Raw genomic sequence first — 21,839 nt, forward strand, 5'->3', positions numbered from 1 at the left:
CTCCCTCTCTCCGTCCGTCCATCTCTCAGTTATTCCCAGCGCTAATGAACCTGCCGGACCTCACAGGAAGTCAGTCAGAGTCAGAGAGGGAGAGAAGAGAGGGAGAAGAGGGGGGTTGTGGGTAATCAGGATGCGCGGCTCGACGCTCACCGCCGTGACCTTTAGTCTCGCCGCTGCCGGGTCACGGCGGGCCTCTGGAGTCATCTGGGCATGCAGGCAGGCGGGCGGAAAGGCTGAGGAAGGAAGGCTGGGCGAAGGCTGGCGAAACCCGGCTGAAACCCACAGCTCAGTCTCTCTCTTTTGAATATGCAGCTCTTAAAAATTCATCTCAAGGCCTCGGAGTTCAGACACACAGAGAGAGAGAAATGTATCTGAAATACTACGTGTGTGTGTGTGTGTGTGTGTGTGTGTGTGTGTGTGTGTGTGTGTGTGTGTGTGTGTGTATAATCCGAGCTAAATGAAGACGTTCTCAGATTTTCCATTTTCCTCTGTTCAGAAACCTCAAATTCTGAGACACTGCAGGTGAATAGGGTAAAAAAAAATAACTAACAGATATCACCATGAAACATCCCACGTTTATCACTCACATTAAGACAAATATTTTTTGTATTACAAGTTCTGTCAAATTCTCTGTTTAAATATGTAAATGAGGCCATGTCTAATTAAATATGCAGTAATTTGCATATTAGGCGGGTGCATATATGAAAAAAAAAAAACACCTAACCCTAAAAAAATTCAAACAAAAGGTTTCTCAGCTGTTTTTTTTTTATAGTATTAGATGTTCTTAATAACATACTAAAAGTTTACCAAAGTTTGACCACTAGAAAGGTGTTATTTTCAAGATGGCGTCCAAGATGGATAGGAAGCCTGGGGAGACACCAGAGGTGAATAGGGTAAAATTGTTAACTAACAGATATCACCATGAAACTTCCCAAGTTTATCACTCACATTAAGACAATTATTTTTTGTATTACAAGTTTTGTCAAATTGTATGTTTAAATATGTAAATGAGGTCATGTCTAATTAAATATGCGCTAATTTGCATATATTTCCAGAACCGAAATCTGAACAACGGATAAAGCTACTTTTAGAGGCAGAAGTTTTTCCAGAGGAGGATTTTGGATATCTCTTTTTATCACTCTGTAAATGAGAAAATACTGTCACCAGCCCTGAAAAAAAAAATCAAATTTCTCCCTGTTTTTAGTAATAAAATGTTGTATAAATGAGGCTGTGAATGATATATCAACAATCCCCTCTGTAAAAACCTTCAGAATATAGAAAGGGATCAAAGTGGAAGGTTTGGTGTCTGTAAGTGCTGCTGAAGTGGAGATTTCTAGCTCAGAGTCTGAGTCTGAAAAACTCTTTCTGAGAAAACGGCCTTTAAAGACTTGGACTGTAAAATTACATAGATTGTTATTGTCAATCGTACTTTTACGATTTGTTGCGGACACGGAGGAAATGACCATTTTTGTAGCCCACATACACTGCAAAAACTCAAAATCTTACCAAGAATATTTGTCTTATTTATAATCAAAATGTCATTTCTCGTCAAAACAAATCTCATTCTACTTAAAATAAGACTCATCACATAAAAAGCAGCTTGTTTTTAGACACTTTTTTACTTCTTTCAAGCATATTTTCACTTGAAATAATCTGATAGTGGAGCAAGTTTTTCTTCCTTATTACAAGCACAAAAAACTTGCTTTCACTGGCAGATTTTTCTACTTATTTCAAGTGAAAATTAGTTTGAAACAAGTGAAAATGATCTAAAAACAAGTTCATTTTTAGGTTTATTTCAAGTGGAAAGAGATTAGTTTTGACTAGAAATGAGACATTTTGACAAGAAATAAGACAAATATTGTAGGAAAGGTTTTGAGTTTTTGCAGTCTAATTGTTCAGGAGAGAGCTTTACAATGATACACATTGGTGAATTTAGGAGAAATCTACCGACAGAAGAGACAGAATGAAGTAAAATAACCACCTTAATGTGGATTTTCTACCATTTCTTTCCACTTTTCTGAAAGAATACATGTTAAAGCAGATATCAGCTTCACGGCCGTTTCGGCTAATGCTGCGTTCAAGGCAGGCTTTTGAAACCGTAAGTTACAGCTTCAAGTCACAACTACGACTTGGTAGCGTTCCAGGTAACCCGTAGCTCGTGTTTTTACCATCCTGTTGTCTGTGAAAGTTCCCTATAACGGCCACTCGTAACTTCCGACCCGTGAACTCGTACCAGATCGAACTGGTATGACTTCACAGGAAGGAAAAACACAAAGTACGAGTTTCTTTGAACGCACCATGAGTTAGCAGCCCCCGCCCTTGTCAGGCATCAATTGGTCCTCGTGCTACGTCACCACATTCACGCGCATCCCTTGGCTGCACACACAGCCCTTCATGCCGTTCTCTCTCCTCATTGGATAACACTTGTATCCCACAAGGAAAATTTTCTCCTCGGGTTACAGCAGAGCAGAGTGACGGAGAGACTCGTGTTTAGGCTGAAATACTTCATGTAAGTGATTGCTGACGGAAAATAGGACTATTTAGGACTTATATTAACAAAAACATTCCACTGATATCTGCTTTAAGGAAGAAAAATAGCTATGATAACACACTAACAACTGGTTTCTCATCTCTGTCCTGTTTGATCTGCGCGATGCGTTCAAGTCCTTCACCTGCAGCTGTTTGCAGACAAGGACGACGACAACGCTGCTGCTGCTGCCTTCGCTGCGCGGCGTGTAAAACAGATGTAAGGTGCCCCGGCGTGTTGTCACGGCGATGAGGATGAGGATGTGGGGGAAGGAAATTAAAGACGACAGCGACGCCCGCGCAGACACGACGGCGACAAACGCTTCCTGTCAGGCCCCTGTCAATCAAACTGTCAGCCAATGAGTGTCACCGTAGGTAAAAAAATTAGACGTGGAGACGTTGAGGCGGATGACAGGACGGCGCTGTTGCATTATGGGATGTGTCACGGCTCAGGAAGTGTGTGTGGATGTGTGTGGATGTGTGCAGGTGAGACAGGAAGTAGATCCACAGCTCACACTGCAAAAACACACACTCTTATGAATATTTGTCTTATTTTTAGTCAAAAAAATTTCATTTCTAGTCAAAACAAATCTCATTCTACTTAAAATAAGACTCATCACATAAAAAGTAGCTTGTTTTTAGACACTTTTTACTTCTTTCAAGCATTTGAAATAAGTAGAAAAATCTGATAGTGGGGCAAGTTTTTCATTACAAGCTCAAAAAACTTGCTTTCACTGGCAGATTTTTCTACTTATTTCAAGTGAAAATATGTTTGAAAAAAGTAAAAAGTGTCTAAAAACAAGCAAATTTGTATGTAATGAGTCTTTTTTTAAGTAGAATGAGATTTGTTTTGACAAAATGTGTTTGAAACAAGTGAAAATTACCTAAAAACAAGTTAATTCTTTAGGTGATGAGTCTTATTTTAAGTGGAAAGAGTTTAGTTTTGACTAGAAATGAGACAAATATTCTTGGAAAGATTTTTAGTTTTTGCAACACAGGCTCACTACATGGACTCTGAGATGTGTCGTGTGTGTGTGTTCATGCTGAGTCTGTGCACCTGTGTGTCTGTGTGTGTGTGTGAAGAAGGCAACATCGTTACCACGGCGACATTAAAACCCCCGGACACCTGTGCAGCTGCAGCATCATCCGCTGATTTTATGCAGCAAAGTTAAAGCGAAGTTAAAGTGCAGCTCGGACAAAAACATTAAAAAGCCTTTTATGTTTTTAATTTAAAGCACCTGAACGCATCACGGAGCAAAACCAGACGACGACGGCGACTTTAGGTCCTTATCTCCTTGCCTCCTTCCCTTGTCTCCTAGGAGCAGGTGTGACCCCTCCCTCCCTCCCTCCCTCCCTCCTTCCCTCCGTCAGGCTGTTAAACCTGAATCTCTCTCTTTCTCTTTCTCTCTCACACTTTCGTCTTTCTGCTTCTTCCTCTTCATCAATCACTCTCTAATTGTTCACACTCTTTGGACAAACACACACATACAGTTTACTTTACCCCCCCCCCCTCCTCCCCCTCCTCCCCCTCCTCCTCCCTGTATTTAATTAGTATCCGTCTGTCCGGCGTCTCTTCATCTTCAAACGCCACATGGTGTCTTTAAACGCACCAAACACCGATCTGCTCTTTAAAGTCCTAAAAAAAACTAAAAAACAAACACGACAGTTTCACTTCATCAGCAACAACTAAACTTCCTGACCCGTGCTGATGCTGCGTCGCCACGACAACAACAACAGGTCCTCAAACTTTTTTTTTTTGAGTCACTCACATCGACCTCATGACGACGACGACCCGGTCTGGGCAGCAGCCGATCGACCCTGAACGCCTCACAGGAGGGAGAGGTGATTTAGTTTTGCTTCAACTTCCCAGATACAAACACACACACACACACACACATGCACATTTTGTCTAAACTTTTACTGTGTTTAAGCGCAAATCAAGGTCAAGTTACCAAATATTGTTATTCACCCTTGGAAGGTAATAATGTTTCCAAAATATTATATAAAATATATAAAAAACATGCAGATAAAGTTAAAGTAATATGTATTGATACATAAAAACAAAAAAACATTCTAAAAAACTTATTCTAAACGTATAAAACTTAGCTTAAACTTAAATAACTCATTTTATTTGACAATGAGTTACCAATGTGGTTAAATTGTAAGTAATTCAGTTAGGATGTTTGTGTATATCTATTTGGATTTATAAAGCAGATTTCATAACTTAGTCTTCTTCACTTTAGAAATAAAATAGCCTACACAAATACAATGTGTCACGAAATAAAATAATCTAACAAACAGCAAAGTCAGCTGATAATTATGCGCACATGCAATTGAAATGTTTAGTGTTTCTATGGTTAAAATGTAAATAATGCAGGTAGATTATTACAGTCTGCAGGGAAGAGGAGGAGCACTTCCACTACACTGAGCATCACCATGTTTCATTATGACTGAAGGAGACAGAGGATGAACTCACTAACTAACTAACTCACCTGATATTTGTCATTTAGGACATTTTTACAGCCTCAACAGTCCTGGATTGAATTTGCTTGGGGCGTTACAGGACTGTTGAGGCTGTAAAAATGTCTTAAATGAGGTAGTTTCCAGTAAACTCTGGACTATCTCCCTTCAGGACACTTGGATTGCAGTGGACGAGCAGTGTGGAGGAATATTAAATGGTTGTTGTGTAGTTTTATGGACGTTTTTGTGTCGGGCCCTATTATTACTCTCATATAAAGTTTTGGTTGGACTAGGAACCGGCCTCCCGCACTGCAAAAACTCAAAATCTTACCAAGAATATTTGTCTTATTTCTAGTCAAAACAAATCTCATTCTACTTAAAATAAGACTCATCACATTAAAAGCAGCTTGTTTTTAGACACTATTTACTTCTTTCAAGAATATTTTCACTTGAAATAAGTAGAAAAATCTGACAGTGGATCAAGTTTTTCTTTCTTATTACAAGCACAAAAAACTTGCTTTCACTGGCAGATTTTTCTACTTATTTCAAGTGAAAATTAGTTTGAAACAGTGTTAATTTCGTCAGACGAGACGAGACGAAAAATATTCGTCAACGATGGTTTTTTTCATGACGAAGACGAGACGAAGACGAGACGAAATCAATGCCCTTAAACACTGACTGTGACGAAATTTACACGCATTTTTTGTTGACGAAAAAAGACGAGACGAAATCTACTTAATCAAATAAAAACTTAATAAAATGTCTCTTTCTTTTTTCGTCACAGACTTTTAAATTAGCTACAATCCAAAAAGTGCCTTCACTGGATGCGTGTCATGTTTTTATCCTCCTGCGCTGCTGCCAGGGGTGTGTGTGTGTGTGTGTGTGTGTGTGTGTGTGCCTGAGTGAGGAACAAACACACACACTGCTATGTGCGGCGAGTAGGCTACAAACTGGTTATGGGGGGCGGGGGGCGCATGGCCATTGCAGGGGGGGTGCGGGCGCTGTAAACCGGCGGCGGAATCGCTGCGAAGCTCCGAGCAACGGAGATCATGTGCGAGCCGGAGCCCTCCTGTTCACATCATTACAGTTGTCAATCGCCGTGTTTTATTTTGAAAATTAACCGGATTCTCTCGTTGTTTCTTTGTGCGACTTCCTGCCAGGCTTGACAGGATCGCACGGGGCTGCGCCGCGGCGCTGCTGCTGTGAACGACACAACTGTTAACATCAAAGGGCTCCGCTTCGCGGCTACTCGCGGCGCTTCTGCGGCCGGTGTGTCCCTGGCGTAGAGCGTCTCCGCGGTGGTCTGTCGCTTCTGCGCTGTGTGTGTGTGTGTGTGTGTGTGTGTGTGTGTGTGTGTGTTCATCTCTGTTTAGATAGGCTACTGACAAATAGCCTACATAAACGCACACACAAGCTGGAAAGTTGGCTCATCTGACAGCTGCCTGTCAATATTGGTTTGAGTAGATTAGTTGTGATTAACATTACTGTCAATCTGCTTTCAAAGACTAAAAAAAGACTATTGACTTAAACTAGACTAAAATACTTTGGATTTTCTTTGACTAAAACTAGACTAAAATACTTTGGATTTTCTTTGACTAAAACTAGACTAAAATGCCAAGACTTTTCGTCGACTAAATGTGACTAAACAAAAAAGAATACAAGCTGACTAAATATGACTAAAACTTATGAGGGCATTTGACACAAGACTAAGACTAAAACTAAATTGAAAAATAGCCGACAAAATTAACACTGGAAATGAAAATGATCTAAAAACAAGTTAATTTTTAGGTGATGAGTCTTATTTTAAGTGGAAAGAGATTAGTTTTGACTAGAAATGAGATATTTTGACAAGAAATAAGACAAATATTCTTCGAAAGAGTTTTTGCAGTGCGGGTCTCCAGATGCACTTTGAGGAATAAAAAAACTACTCCAGTGTATTTATCAGCATGAGGGGGAGTCACTAATGACTGAATTTCATGTTTTGGTGAACTATTCCTTTAATGTACGGGACCCAAACTGATCATTTCTGGTTCATTGTGTTGTAGAATATTCACTTCCTGTCTAATAAAGATACAAAAAAACTCCAACTCTCCTTCCTTCAGAGACCTGACGTCCATGTTTCTCCGCCCCAGATCTTTATTGATGACTAATAAAGTTCATGCAAATACGAGTAACACACACACACACGCACACACACACATGCACACACACAGCTTCACATCCCTCCCTCTCTCTCTCCCTCCCTCTCTCTCTCTTCATTAAGCATTATCAACCTCTCTGGCCTAATCTCTCTGAAATTAGTGTCTGGTCTGCACCACCTAAGTGACTGGCTGGCATTCATTAGCGCTGCGTTTTAGCCAAATCAATCACGCCGCGCCCCGTCCGCCATGCTTTCTTAAAATGTCATCCTCAAACTTCTCACAATCAATTAAGCGGGAGATTAATGAGGCCAATTTGCCGCCAACACGTCGACCTTCCTTCGCTGCTGAAAAGGCCGCGTGCGCACACACACACACACACACACATAAACACACACACACACACAGAGAGAGAATGTAGATAGATGCACGGTGACACATGTTTCACGTCCAGACAAACATGGACCATGACACAACACTCACTAAACACACACTTTAAAGGTCCAGTCTGTAATGATCGACAAGGTTTATTGTTAAAATCTGAATCTACAACCCATAAATATATTTGTATCAGTATATAATCGCTATAAAATAACATTTGTTTGGTTTTTGTCGCCTTATAATTCTTCTTTTATATCTACATATACTGTAACAAGGGTCTTGCTTTAGAGAAAGTCGCCATCTTGCGCCGCCATGTTTGTACGGCAGCCTGAAGGGAAAATCCAGCCAATCAGAGAGCAGGTTTCAAGAGTTTCACGTTCATAAATAAACCAAAACAGCAGACATATGGTAAAATTTTACATTTTACACACTGCACCTTTAAGCGAGAACCTTTTTTACAGCTTTTTTTTTTTTTTTTTTACAGCGGTGTAGCCCAGATGTTTCTGAGCCTTCGTCTCATTGGCTGATGAAGATGCAGCAGCTCTTCCTCCTTCTTCACTGCGGTAAATGTTTCACCAGTTTACGATAAAATATGTTGTGAATTTGCAGTATGGTCAGACTCTAGATATCTATGACGCTGCTGACCTTCATTAATCTAATTATCTCCTCTGACACGGACTCATTAATGTGCAGCTGCATGGACACGTCTGGGACATCTGGCTTCAACATGTTGATTTAATAAAACTTTTAAAAAAACTGAGACAAACAGAGGAGTAGGAGAATAAAGACTAAAGACTAAAGACGGGAACTCTTGGATCCACCTGAACGTCACCTGACTGACTTCCTCCTACGGCCACTAGAGGTCGTCTGACTCCACTTCCTGTTTGTTCACTGTTTAAACTTTACATTGGCGTGCTTTTATTGTGAAGGAGTTACAGGAAAGATGGACTAAATGTTTGTACTTCATGTTAACTTTCTTTCTTTCTTTCTTTCTTTCTTTCTTTCTTTTTCTGTCTTTCTTTCTTTCCTCCATCCTTCTGTCTTTCTTCCTTCCTCCTGTCATCCTTTCCTCCATCCTCCGTCTTTCTTTCTTTCCTTTTCTTTCTTTCTTTCTTTCTTTCTTTCTTTCTTTCTTTCTTTCTTTCTTTCTTTCTTTCATCCTCCTTCCCTCCACCATATGTCCTTCTTTATTTCTTCTTTTCCTCCATCCATCCATCCATCCATCCATCAATCCATCCATCCTTCGTTCTTTCTTCTTTCATTCTTTCCACTTTCCTTCCTCCATCCTTCAATGTTTCTTTCTTTGCTTTTCCTTCCTTCTTTCTTTCTTTCATCCTCCTTTCATCCATCCTTCTTTCTTTCTTCCTTCCTTCCTCCTTCCCTCCATTATCCATCCTTCTTTATTTCTTCGTTTTCTTTATTTCATTCTCCTTTCCTCCACCCATCCTTCTTTCTTTCTTTTTTCTTTCATACTTTCTTCCTTCAGTCATTCAGTCTTTCTTTTTCCTTCTCCCTTCGTTCCTTCGTTCCTTCCTTCTTTTTTTTTCTTTCCTCCTCCTTTCATCCATCCTTCTTTCTTTCTTTTTTATTTTGTTCACCTGTACGTCACCTGACTGACTTCCTCCTACGGCCATTAAAGGTCATCTAGCTCCATTTCCTGTTTGATGTTTAAACTTTACACTAGCGTGCTTTTATTGTGAAGGAGTGCTTGTAAATGCTGTAAAATGCAACACACACACACACACACACACACACACACACACACACACACACACACACACACACACACACACACACACACACACACACACACACACACACACAGACACACACACACACCCCTCCCCTCATCCAGGTGAGTGGAGACCCCCCCCACACTGTCGGTGTCACTTCCAATCTCACAGCTGCCTCAATCTGCCTCGTACTGTATGGTTGTCATAGCAACTCTCCGGGGATTATAACAAGGTATTATGGGATAGTCTAGTGTCTCGAGCTGCGGGATCAGCAGCACGCGGTGTCGGTGTTAACACTCATAACACACACACACACACACACACGCTCAGCGCAGCGTGAGCGACTCAGCTGCTCTCACTTGTTCCATCCTCATGTTAACACACACACACGCACACACGCACACACACACACACACACACACTCATACACACACACACACACACACAGACGCACACACACAGCCGACAACATGATGTGCAGAGCGGCGGAAGAGGAGAGCCGGTTGTCACGGCGACATGCCCCGCTCCGTGCCGTGCTGCTGCAGGATTAAAGCGCGACAGATAAAGAACAAATGCAGAAACAAGGACCTGTGATAGATACGATGATGCTCGACATCCTCGCCCTCCTCCTCCTCCTCCTCTTCTTCCTCCTCCTCCTCCTCCTGTTGCTGTTGCATTCTGGGAACAGCGCCCTCTAGCTGTCAGCGTCACACTGATAGTTAGTACAGATGCTCTGATTCATTTTAAAACTCTATATAATTATCCTAAAAAACCAAATCCTCCTCCTCCTCCTCTGTGGAGATATAAATCCTGCAAAGTTGTTGGATGGATGTTTGGGTCCAGGTGGTGAGGGGGCGGGGCTTTGTTGTGACATCACAAAGTGACAGGAAGTCCTGACGGCTGGTTTTAAGGCTCAGTTTCTGAATACAGGCTGTGTGCATTTCTCTGTGGACTGAGGCTTTGATACTTTCACAGTATTAATATAGAACCTAGAGCTGCTTTATAATCACACTACACATGGACATCTACCTTTATACTGTATGGAGCTTTAACACAAACATCTACCTTTATACTGTATGGAGCTTTAATACAAACATCTACCTTTATACTGTATGGAGCTTTAACACAAACATCTACCTTTATACTGTATGGAGCTTTAACACAAACATCTACCTTTATACTGTATGGAGCTTTAACACAAACATCTACCTTTATACTGTATGGAGCTTTAACACAAACATCTACCTTTATACTGTATGGAGCTTTAACACAAACATCTACCTTTATACTGTATGGAGCTTTAATACAAACATCTACCTTTATACTGTATGGAGCTTTAACACAAACATCTACCTTTATACTGTATGGAGCTTTAACACAAACATCTACCTTTATACTGTATGGAGCTTTAACACAAACATCTACCTTTATACTGTATGGAGCTTTAATACAAACATCTACCTTTATACTGTATGGAGCTTTAACACAAACATCTACCTTTATACTGTATGGAGCTTTAACACAAACATCTACCTTTATACTGTATGGAGCTTTAACACAAACATCTACCTTTATACTGTATGGAGCTTTAACACAAACATCTACCTTTATACTGTATGGAGCTTTAACACAAACATCTACCTTTATTCTGAAGGAGCTATAATACAAACATCTACCTTTATACTGTATGGAGCTTTAACACAAACATCTACCTTTTATTTTGAAGGAGCTTTAACACAAACATCTATGTTTATATTATTATAAGGAGCTTTAAAAACGTGGCCTTGTCTCGTCTTTACTCAGTTAGACACGACCAAACTAAACAGAATATAATTGGACAGTCTAAATGTGAGTGTTATTAATATTTTAACAGTCGTGTTTCAGTTTGTCACCAACTCTTCATATCTGCAGGAGTTTTTTTTCTCCTGTCTGGATTCTTGAATATGATAAAGGGATAAAAAAAATGAAAAAAAAAGTACAAGGAGATTAAGAAAAGTGTGGGTTTCTTCGCTGCAGAGGCTCACCGGTGTCAGCCAGATTATAATAATAATCAGGTGTGAGTGAGATACACACACACAAACACACAGACACACACACAGAGAAAAACAAGATCTCTGGGTTTAAAAAACACACAAACAACAAAACCGAACAGTCGCACTTTTGTAGATTTACAAAATAATCTCAGTAAAACGTGCGCGTGTACAAATAGTGTGTATCCTGTCTTGTAACACACACACAGACACACACACACACACACAGACACACACACACACACACACACAGATTACCAGCCTCTATCAGTTGTGGTATCGCGTCAGCCTGGTTGTGATGTTAAAAGCTCAGCCTTTGGGCGGTATGTTAAACAGATAAGGAGTGGAGCATTTTAGGGATTAAAACTACAAGACACACACAGACACACACCGAACACACACATAGACACACACACACACACACAATCCTGAGGGAGTGCGCGCGCGGCGATAACCCAGTCATTATCATACTTTCATAATTCCATTTAATAATTCAGCTTAACCGTGGCAGCAGCTGGATGTTGAGGAATAATTGAAGTCTGTGGCTGTGGTGAAAAAAAAATCAGAGGGTGAATTATGAGGAATCACTGCGCTAATAATTTAAAGGTGTATTACCAGGAATAACTCAGCCTCAGAAAAAAAAAAAAAAAAAAACCTCAAAGGCAAAAATCATCATCGGAGATAATTCAGATAACAAAAATGGAGTAAAAATCCGTTTGTCTGTGTGACACCGACTCAGATCCACAGACTCAGGACAGGAGACCGGAGGAGTTGATATAAGTTCACCACGGTCCAGACTGAGAGCCACGCTGAAGCTTTAAAGTTACATTAAAAGCTTAAAGGGATAGTTCAACATTTTGGCAAATTGTGCCCATTGCTATAATCCCTATAGTCATAGCAGTAGGTTCGTTACCTTTAATTGTCGGTGCAAGCTATTTTTAGAACGGCGGAGCAGAGCTACACAAAGGAGGAACATTACCAGACAGAGTTGTTTTAGAGGTAAATTCAGAGACTGCTTGATGAAAAACTGTCCCTGAAGGCAACGCGCATCAGCGGTTTTGCATGAATTTCCCTCTAAAACAACTCTGTGTGGTAACGTTGTGTTATTTTCTCATAGCGTGGTGAATGTGCAGCTCACAACTTGTCCACCAGAGCGTTGTGGAGTTGTTGGATTGTGTATTTGATGAGTTTGATGAGGGAAACCAAAGAAATCCCATAATGAGCCTCCGTAGCGTAGCTCTGAGCAGCTCACGGCTCTGCTCCGCCGTTCTAAAAACAGCTTGCACCGACAATTAAAGGTAACGGACCTACTGCTATGACTATAGGGATTATGGGAATGGGCCAATTTGCCAAAATGTTGAACTATCCCTTTGAGGCACCAGGTTCTTTTTTGGTGGAAAAGGGGGGGGAGGCTATGTGCAAACCAAATTAAACTTCCAAATGTTTTTCTTCAATCAACAACACCGCACAGTCCTGAAGGTGGCGCCAGAGAAAAAGCTGTACGGTGGCCTTGGTAGGACATTCATCAAAAACAAGCGACTGCAGTTGTAGATAAAGTTAGGTTAAGGTTTATCTGTCCTAGCCTGCTCTGTTAGCCTACGTTGGAGTTTAGGTTAAAATAAGTAGTGGGAGGAGCTTCGTTGCCAAGGTTACGATAATGTTCAGGATGCAGAGCGATCGTGGGTAGAAGATACAAAGACGAGAAAACAAGTAGTAACAGGTAAAACATGCGTGTGGGTTTCAACAACGTCACAAAGCCAACAAATTAGAAGCCATGATTTTGTTTTTTTCTGTTTTTCATTGGATGTCATTGATTGTTACCATAGTTACATCGGCCTGTTAGCCAGCGGGTCAGCTAGCTGTCAAATGTGTGGATCAACGTCACTGAGCGACACATGAAAAGTCGTGGGACAGTCAGAGTACGAGCAACTCTGCAGCAGCGCCTAATGATCCCTCTGTGTGTGTGTGTGTGTGTGTGTGTGTGTGTGTGTGTGTGTGTGTGTGTGTGTGTGTGTGTGTGTGTGTGTGTGTGTGTGTGTGTGTGTGTGTGCGTGTGTGTGTGTGTGTGTGTGTACAGTGTGTACAGTGGATTGATTCTGCATCATGTTGAGTGGCTGAATGATGCAACAGTGCAACAACAACTGGAAATTATTCATCATAAACCCAAGGCACTGAAACTTTAACTGGATCAATTGCGTCTTTGTGTCTCTGTGTGTGTCTGTGTGTGCGTGCATGTGTGCGTGAAGCTTGTTATTGTGCGTCATCCATGTGTGAACACAAAACACTTCCTGTCAGTCAGTCTCAGTCCTTACCTGTAAAATGTGGCTGCCCAGGTGAGGTTCGAAGATCTCCGAGGCGACGGCGCTGGGACTCCTCCTCCGCTGGGTACCGATAGCTAAACACACAAACGCACACAAACACACACACACACACACACACACACACATGCACAAACATACATTCACACACACACACACACACACACAAGGAGAGAAAAAGCACAGGACAGGACAGAAGAAGACCGGTGAGACTCAGACACATTGATACGAGCAAAGCTACACACACACACACACACACACACACACAAAAATACATATTCACACACACGCACACACACACACACACACACTCACTTTTAAACAGCCTAGCGTGACGAACACACATGGCACAGGACAAGAGGAACCAGTGAGGTCAGGTCTGCAGAACAACGTGTGGAACAGAGTAAAGTGTTAGCATCGTTAGCGCCCCTCATTCAAAACCAATGGGATCTGTTAGCCGCCGTATCCCAGGAGCTAACGATGCTAACGACATTCAAAATCACAGTTTTTTTTCATCAACATCATTTGGTCAAAGCATTTCTAATGTAAAGGAAACAAAACACAGAGACAATCGATTCATTATCACAGGTAAAGTGAAGGCGGGAAGTCCAGACGGTCCTTGAACTCCTCACCGAAACAAACGAAAAGTGACATTTGAGGGACTTATAAAGAAATTGTAAATTATAAATTGCAGCTTAAATGTTTCTACTTTAAAATTACTCAACAATAAATGTCCAAGTCAACATACGTGCAACTATAATGTGTTAAAGCAAACGACAACTTCAGATCACGGTGCATGTAAAGAGACTGATCTTGTACTGGGTTGATCAGGCGTTTCAGGTATTTTCAGTCAAAAGGTAAAATGTTTTTATATACCTATATATAATATATATACAGCTCTGGAAAAAATTAAGAGACCACTCCCAAAATGATCAGTTTCTCTGGTTTTACTATTTATAGGTATGTGTTTGAGTAAAATTGATCATTCTATCAACTACCGACAACATTTCTCCCAAAATTGAAATAGAAATATTGTCATTTAGAGCTTTTATTGGCTGAAAATGACTAAACTAGTCTAAAATAACAAAAAATATCAAGTCCTTTTAGACCTTGAATAATAATAATAATGCAAAGAAAACATGTTCATATTTATTCCTAAACAACACAGCAAGAATATTTTAACACAGGAAGAGTTTATAAATCAGTTTTTGTGGGATAATGTCAATGTTTAATCCCAGCAGTGGTTTTTATTAATCTTCCTATAAAACCAGATGTGGTTCAGGTGATGACCTCATCAGTGTGAGTTGTGTTTGTGTTGGTGTTTAAAAAAGAAAAGAAAAGAATGACTGTCATACATGTAGAGATGCTTTTAAGAAACATTTGTGAACGTGGTCTCTTATTTTTTTCCAGATATAAAAAGAAAACACACATGAAACCACTTGTGTTTCCAGTCGGTCATGGACCTCTCTCTCTGACACTTTCTTATTTATGTAGGTAAATATCCAGCGATGGAAACCATGTGCTGTTTCAAAACAACACAAAAACACAAAATATGAACGTGTGAAATCAAACGATATCAAGCTGAAACAGGAAGTGTGAAGCAGCTCAGGATCTTCTACTACACTGACACACAGAGTGGATCATCATCATCTTTAAACAATCATCATCATCTCCTCTCAGTCAGAGATTCACTCCTCGGTACCTGAACGCACCGTCTGTCTGACAGCAGAGCTCTGATGGATCAGGTGTGAACAGCTGCACCTGAACTTCATCAGGATGGAGGGATGGAGGAGGAGGAGAGGGGAGACAGACCGGAGGATGGAGGGAGGAGGAGGAGGAGAGAGACAGGAGGATGGAGGGAGGAGGAGGAGGAGGTTTATGGTGTTGATTCAGTAAAATCTGGTCTGAAACCAAACGACTTGTTCAGAGACGAAGAGAGAGAACAACTCTCTCTCTCTCCATTTCATTATTGTCAACTTTCTATCCATCACTGTTCATCTCCTGAGAGAGAGAGAAAGAACGAGAGAGAGAGAAAGAGAGAGAAAGAGAGGGAATGGTTTATAGCTTTCTAAAATTTCACCCTGAGGGCAAAACTCTCTCCACAGACAGAAAGTGAAAGTACAACAGCCAGAGAGAGAGAGAGGGATGGAGAGATGGAGAGATGGAGAGGGGGATGATGTGCCCTCAGGTTAAACTGTCTCTGTCTCTCTCTTCCAAAAGGAAAATGGAGTGAGAGGAAGAGGAGGACAAAGCCTCGATCGTCTGGCTGGAGAATTTGAATTTTAAAAACCTTTTCCAAAACACACACACACACACACACACACACTCTGTCACATACACACACACACACACACACTGTCACACACACAGACACACACACACTGTACGTCGGCTTCATCCAAAAAGTAGAAAATAGGTCACGGAGTGAAAAAGGAGGACGACACCGACTCGTCCTGTCACCAGCTGATTATTGATTGTGGTTGTTTAATATAGATAGATAGATAGATAGATAGATAGATAGATAGATAGATAGATAGATAGATAGATAGATAGATAGATGAGGTGATGATGATGAGGTCGTCACCTGAACCACATCTGGTTTTATAGGAAGATTATAAATAAAAACCACTGCTGGGATTAAACATTGACATTATCCCACAAAAACTGATTTATATCATCATTTAAGATGTGATAATCAATCAATCAATCAATCATTCACCAGACCCTGTTCATTGGTTATTACCCATAACCCACTACCTGTTATTTAACCTTTGGCCCAGCTGTGATGTATATAGTATGTCACATTCATACTACATAAACATTATTATTTATTTCATGGCTCTAGCTCAGACTATTAAAGGGATAGCTCACCCAAAATTCAAACTTCTCATTATCTCCTCCCCCTCATGTGGACTAAGGGCTGGGAGAAGTTTCAGAGTCCTCCGTGGCTTCTCTGAGTTACAGGGGGTCTCGGCGTAGCAGTGCATGTCCATATGACCGTTGCAAATGGATACCAACTGTCTTCATAACAAAAAGACACACCAAAAAACATCCAAATACCTCCATGCTGCTCGTATGTAATGTCCCTCTGGTATTGAAGCCCCGACATGAGAAATTGTTCCGCCGGTCAGGAAGAGCAGTGAACTGAGACACTGGGAGCTTCCGCTACAAACGAGCTTAAAATATAGACTTATTTAATTTTTTTCCCGAACAATTTCTCATGTCGGGGCTTCAGTACAAGAGGGACATTACAGACGAGCAGCATGGAGGTATTTGGATGTTTTTTGGTGTGTCTTTTTGGATGAAGAAAAGAGAGCACCATTCACAACCATTGGACAAATGCTGCTGCATGGACCCCCCCATTACTCTGAGAAGGCACGGAGGACTCTGAAAATTCTCCCAGTAGATAATGAGTGAAATTTGAATTTTGTGTGAACTATCCCCTTAAACACTTTTATTTAACTATTTTTGTATTCTTCTTTATATATATATATATATATATATATATATATATATATATATATATATATATATATATATATATATATATGTATAAACAGTAACGTGAAAACTGGAGTCGAATTCTTCGTCTGTGTGCAACATGAAGCTGAGTGTTTTTATTTTATTGAACGTGACTCGGCCTCTCTGCTACGACAGGTGTGATGAGCTCATTGAACGTTAGTTACCTTCTTCTACTACTTCTTCTATGTGTTTTGTTCCACTTCCTGTTTAAAACAACAGTATCTGTGTATGTTGGTGCCATTTTTGGATTTTATTCTTTACTGTATATGAAACATGTGTTTTAAAGGTCCAAGTTTTCTCTTTTATTCCATGTGTTTGTTGCATTTTTTTTGTGTCGCTTGTTCTCATGTGAGTTAACAACTGGATTTACTATATAACAACATGTTGTATTAAATAAGATAAAATATATAATATATATAAAGCCAGAGAGAGAGTTTCAGACAGAGGGGCATTAAAACTCACTAAGAGAGAGATTTTTCTGCCCTGAGGTAATTTTCTCCTCTCTACACAACCTCCGTCCTCGTCTCCCTGCAGACCTCATTACACCAAATTTACACACACACACACACACACGGACACACGCACACACACACACACACACACACACACACACACACACACACACACACACACACACACACACACACATACATGCACAAACACACACACACGCACACACACACACACGTCGTTTTTTGGGGGCTAATGTAGCTGAATTAGGCTCAATTAATGATGTAATGAAATGCCCTTGTGAACGAGAGACTTAAAAAACAGGAGGAGGAGGAGAAGGGGGGGGGGGGGGGGGCTCAGTCTGATGTGTGTGTGTGTGTGTGTGTGTGTGTGTGTGTGTGTGTGTGTGTGTGTGTGTGTGTGTGTGTGTGTGTGTGTGTGTGTGTGTGTGTGTGTGATAGTGTTGAGTTATGACTTGTTCAAAGATTTATATCTGAAGAGGAGGAGGAGGAAGAGGAAGAGAAGGAGGAGGATGAAGAAGAGAAGGAGGAAGAGGAAGGAGAAGAGGAGGAGGAGGAGGAGGAGGAGGAAGGATAAGACGAGGAGGAAGAAAAGGAGGAGGAGAAGCAGGGGGAGAATGAAGAAGATGAAGATGATGATGGAGTGGAGGTAAAGAGGAGGTGGAGTGGAGGTAAGGTAGAAAAAAGCAGGAGGAGGAAGAGGAGGAAGGACACAGTAGAAGGAGGAAGAAGATGATGGAGTGGAGGTGAAGAGGAGGAGGAAAAAGTAGAAAAAGGAGGAGTGACACACTGAGGCCAAAGTATTAACGACAACCTCACTCGCTTCTTCTCTGTGTAATTACACAACTGCTGCTGCTGCTGCTGCTGCAGGATTAAAGGAGTCAACCACAACCTCCTGACCAGCGCACACACAACAGAGACGACCAGGTGTGTGTCTGTGTGTGTATTAGTGTGTGTGTGTGTGTGTGTGAGAGAGAGAGGAAGGTGGATAGGTACAGTTACACAAATTGCCAATTCAATTAGTGGAAGGTGTAAGAACACTGGAGAGAAAGAAGGAGAAAGAGAGAGACGAGGGAGAGAGAGCGGTGGCCATTTTGGCAGGATGTCAGAGCCAATTTATCAAGACCTAACAAAGGACGATGGGGATGAAAGAGAGAAAGAGAGGGAGAGAGGAGTTAGGGAGGGAGGGAGGAGGGAGGTGGACAGAGGAAAGGAGAGAGGGACAAAAACATCAACAGAAGAAGGAAGAAGAGAAAAAGAGAAGAAGGGAAGAGGAGGAGGAGTGTGCAGGTTTCAAGTCAACTTCTCACAAGTGGGTGTGGCCTAATTGGCTGATGTCAACTCTGTGACTCCGCCCACAAGTTAATAAAGCTCAGAGACCAGAAACTTTAGGAGGCCAGCAGGCCATGACTCCGCCCCCTTTAGGAGACCACCAGGCCATGACTCCGCCCTCTTTAGGAGACCAACAGACCATGACTCCGCCCCCTTTAGGGGACCAGCAGACCGTGACTCCGCCCCTTTTAGGAGACCAACAGACCATGACTCCGCCCCCTTTAGGAGACCACCAGACCGTGACTCCGCCCCTTTTAGGAGACCAGCAGCCCAGGACTCTGCCCCCTTTAGGTCGATTCCTCCGCTCTATAGTCACTGAAGGAAATATTGGGCTCAGTTTTCACAAGACTCTTCTGAACATTTTGACAAGAAAATGGGTTTGGGATTTCAGACAAATCAGGAGAAAATTAACTTTGTTCCATGGTAACGTCAACTAACGTTTGCAAATGCCTAATGTTCGTAATGCTAAATATGACTGTAAATATTTAATGTTAACATAAGAAACTATGAACAGCTCACTTTCCTCTAGCGACGACACGAAACACGAGATAAATTCAACACATTGGTTAAAGCTCAGTCTGAAGGTGACAAAGACAAAACGTCAAGAATCAGGATGTGCAATTTTTTTTTTTAAGTTTCAGATTTTTAATTGTAAAACATGTGATCAATAATAAAATATATAATCAATAAAAATAGATTACAATGACAGGAAATGTTTTGCTTGTAAGACCAATGAAAAACATCTGGACATAAGAAAAGAGAAGAGAGGGAAAAGATGGGTTTTTACAAAATGGCTGAATGTTGCAGACACACACACACACACTCTGCAGACCCACCCACACACACACACGTACGCTCGGCCTCCCCAGGCTGTTTAAAAAGTCATCAGCAGAAGAGACATTTGTTTTAATTAGTATCTTTTTAAAGGCGTCTTTCAACCACTTTAACTTTTCATGACCGATTCTGCTTAATAAGCTGTGCTCGCTCGCCCGCTCGATCTCTCCCTCTCTCTCTCTCTCTCCCGTCATCAAACTTTCAGCGGCCGCCTCGCCCTCGGTAACGAGCCTCGCCCCTGGTAACGAGCTCTCAGACAGATCGGCCCTGGTCTAAACGGAGGCTGAATGAATAGTTAATCATGTGGATCAGTGATCAGGATCTTTAACTTTAAAACACAGATCGTGTAACTTCAGCTGAACGATGACGAAACCGCTTCATGACCACACACATATTTTATTTTAGTAATATTACTATGTTTTAACATTTAAATTTACTCTGTGACTAAAAAAACCCAAAACAAATAGAGACATGAAGTCAGAAATTAAACTAAGTGTGAAGTTATGTGTATATGTGTGTGTGTGTAATCCAGATGTGCAGCTGCAGTTACAACCAATTGTAGTTATTGATTATTGTGAAAAACCAATACACTGATTTATCCAAAGGCCATGAGCGGTTTCCCTTAAAGGGATAGTTCAACATTTTTGACAAATTGGCCCATTGCCATAATCCCTATAGTCATAGCAGTAGGTTCGTTACCTTTAATTGTCGGTGCAAGCTATTTTTTAGAACGGCAGAGCAGAGCCGTGAGCTGCTCAGAGCTACGCTACGGAGGCTCATGGGATTTCTTGGTTTGAAATACACAATCCAACAACTCCACAACGCTCTGGTGGACAAGTTGTGAGCTGCACATTCACCACGCTATGAGATAATAACACAACGTTACCACACAGAGTTGTTTTAGAGGGAAATTCATGCAAAACCGCTGATGCACGTTGCCTTCAGGGACAGTTTTTCATCAACAGTCTCTGTATTTACCTCTAAAACAACTCTGTGTGGTAACGTTCTGTTATTATCTCATAGCGTGGTGAATGTGCAGGTCACAACTTGTCCACCAGAGCGTTGTGGAGTTGTTGGATTGTGTATTTGATGAGTTTGATGAGGGAAATCAAGAAATCCCATGAGCCTCCGTAGCATAGCTCTGAGCAGCTCACGGCTCTGCTCCGCCGTTCTAAAAATAGCTTGCACCGACAATTAAAGGTAACTAACCTATATAGCGATCATGGCAATGGGCCAATTTGCCAAAATGTTGAACTATCCCTTTAAAGCCTGTTGATCATCTCACACACACACACACACACACTCTCTCTTTCTCTTGGCCTCACTTTGGTTTATGTCTTCATTCACTCTTTTCTTTGTCGTTTTCTCTGCTGGAGTTCATTGCTTTACTCTCTCTCTCTCACACACACACAGACACACACACACAGACACACACACACACACAGACACACACACGCGGCTTCCTGTGTGAGTGTATAATCATCTCTGCTGTCTCTCCACTTGGCTGAGTGCCAGCTGGTGTGTGTTGGAGTCAAGGACAAGAGAGGACACACAGAGAGAGAGGGAGAGAGGGAGAGCAACAGAGTGACAACATGGAGAAAGAAAAATGAGGACGGAGGAGGAGGACAGGAGAGACGGATGAAGGGATGGACAGATAGAAAAATGGAAGTGATGGCGAGAGAAAAATGGAGAAGAGGACGACAGAGACAGACGGAGAGAAGAGAGTGTTGTTGTTGTTGCTGTGGTTGTCGACATGGCGACAACAAACATCTGTCATCTTTCAGTCAACATGAAGGTGAAGTCACCGTTTTAAAAACTGTTAGTTCTTTATGTCTAAACAGAAGCTCACATCACCTATTATTATTAATCAATCAACATGGATCAATGTTTACAGAAGCGTAGTGCATTCACTTGAATAATAATTTTAAAAATCCTGTTTTTCTGAGTAATTTATTTTCTGTTTTTCGAGGTAATTTTTTTCTGACTTAAAGCAGAAGTAAGCGTTTGGGCTAATGCTGCGTTCCAGGCAGGCTTTTGAAACCGTAAGTTACAGCTTCAAGTCACGACTTACGACTTTGTAGCGTTCCAGGCAACC

General features: G+C 41.3%; 1 protein-coding gene across 1 annotated transcript in view; it reads right to left on the reverse strand.

Moving 5' to 3' along the window:
• Nucleotides 1–21,839, reverse strand: part of npas3 (neuronal PAS domain protein 3) — a gene marked incomplete at both ends in the record, with an annotated part of 345,031 nt that overhangs the window by 140,804 nt on the left and 182,388 nt on the right. The window contains one exon of the mRNA XM_083998776.1: nt 13,581–13,663. Within this exon, the coding sequence (XP_083854902.1) occupies nt 13,581–13,663 (83 nt within the window). The remainder of the gene's footprint in view (nt 1–13,580; nt 13,664–21,839) is intronic.

This window comes from Trachurus trachurus (genome assembly GCF_905171665.1).
Source record: "Trachurus trachurus genome assembly, chromosome: 22".
Lineage (NCBI taxonomy): Eukaryota > Metazoa > Chordata > Actinopteri > Carangiformes > Carangidae > Trachurus > Trachurus trachurus.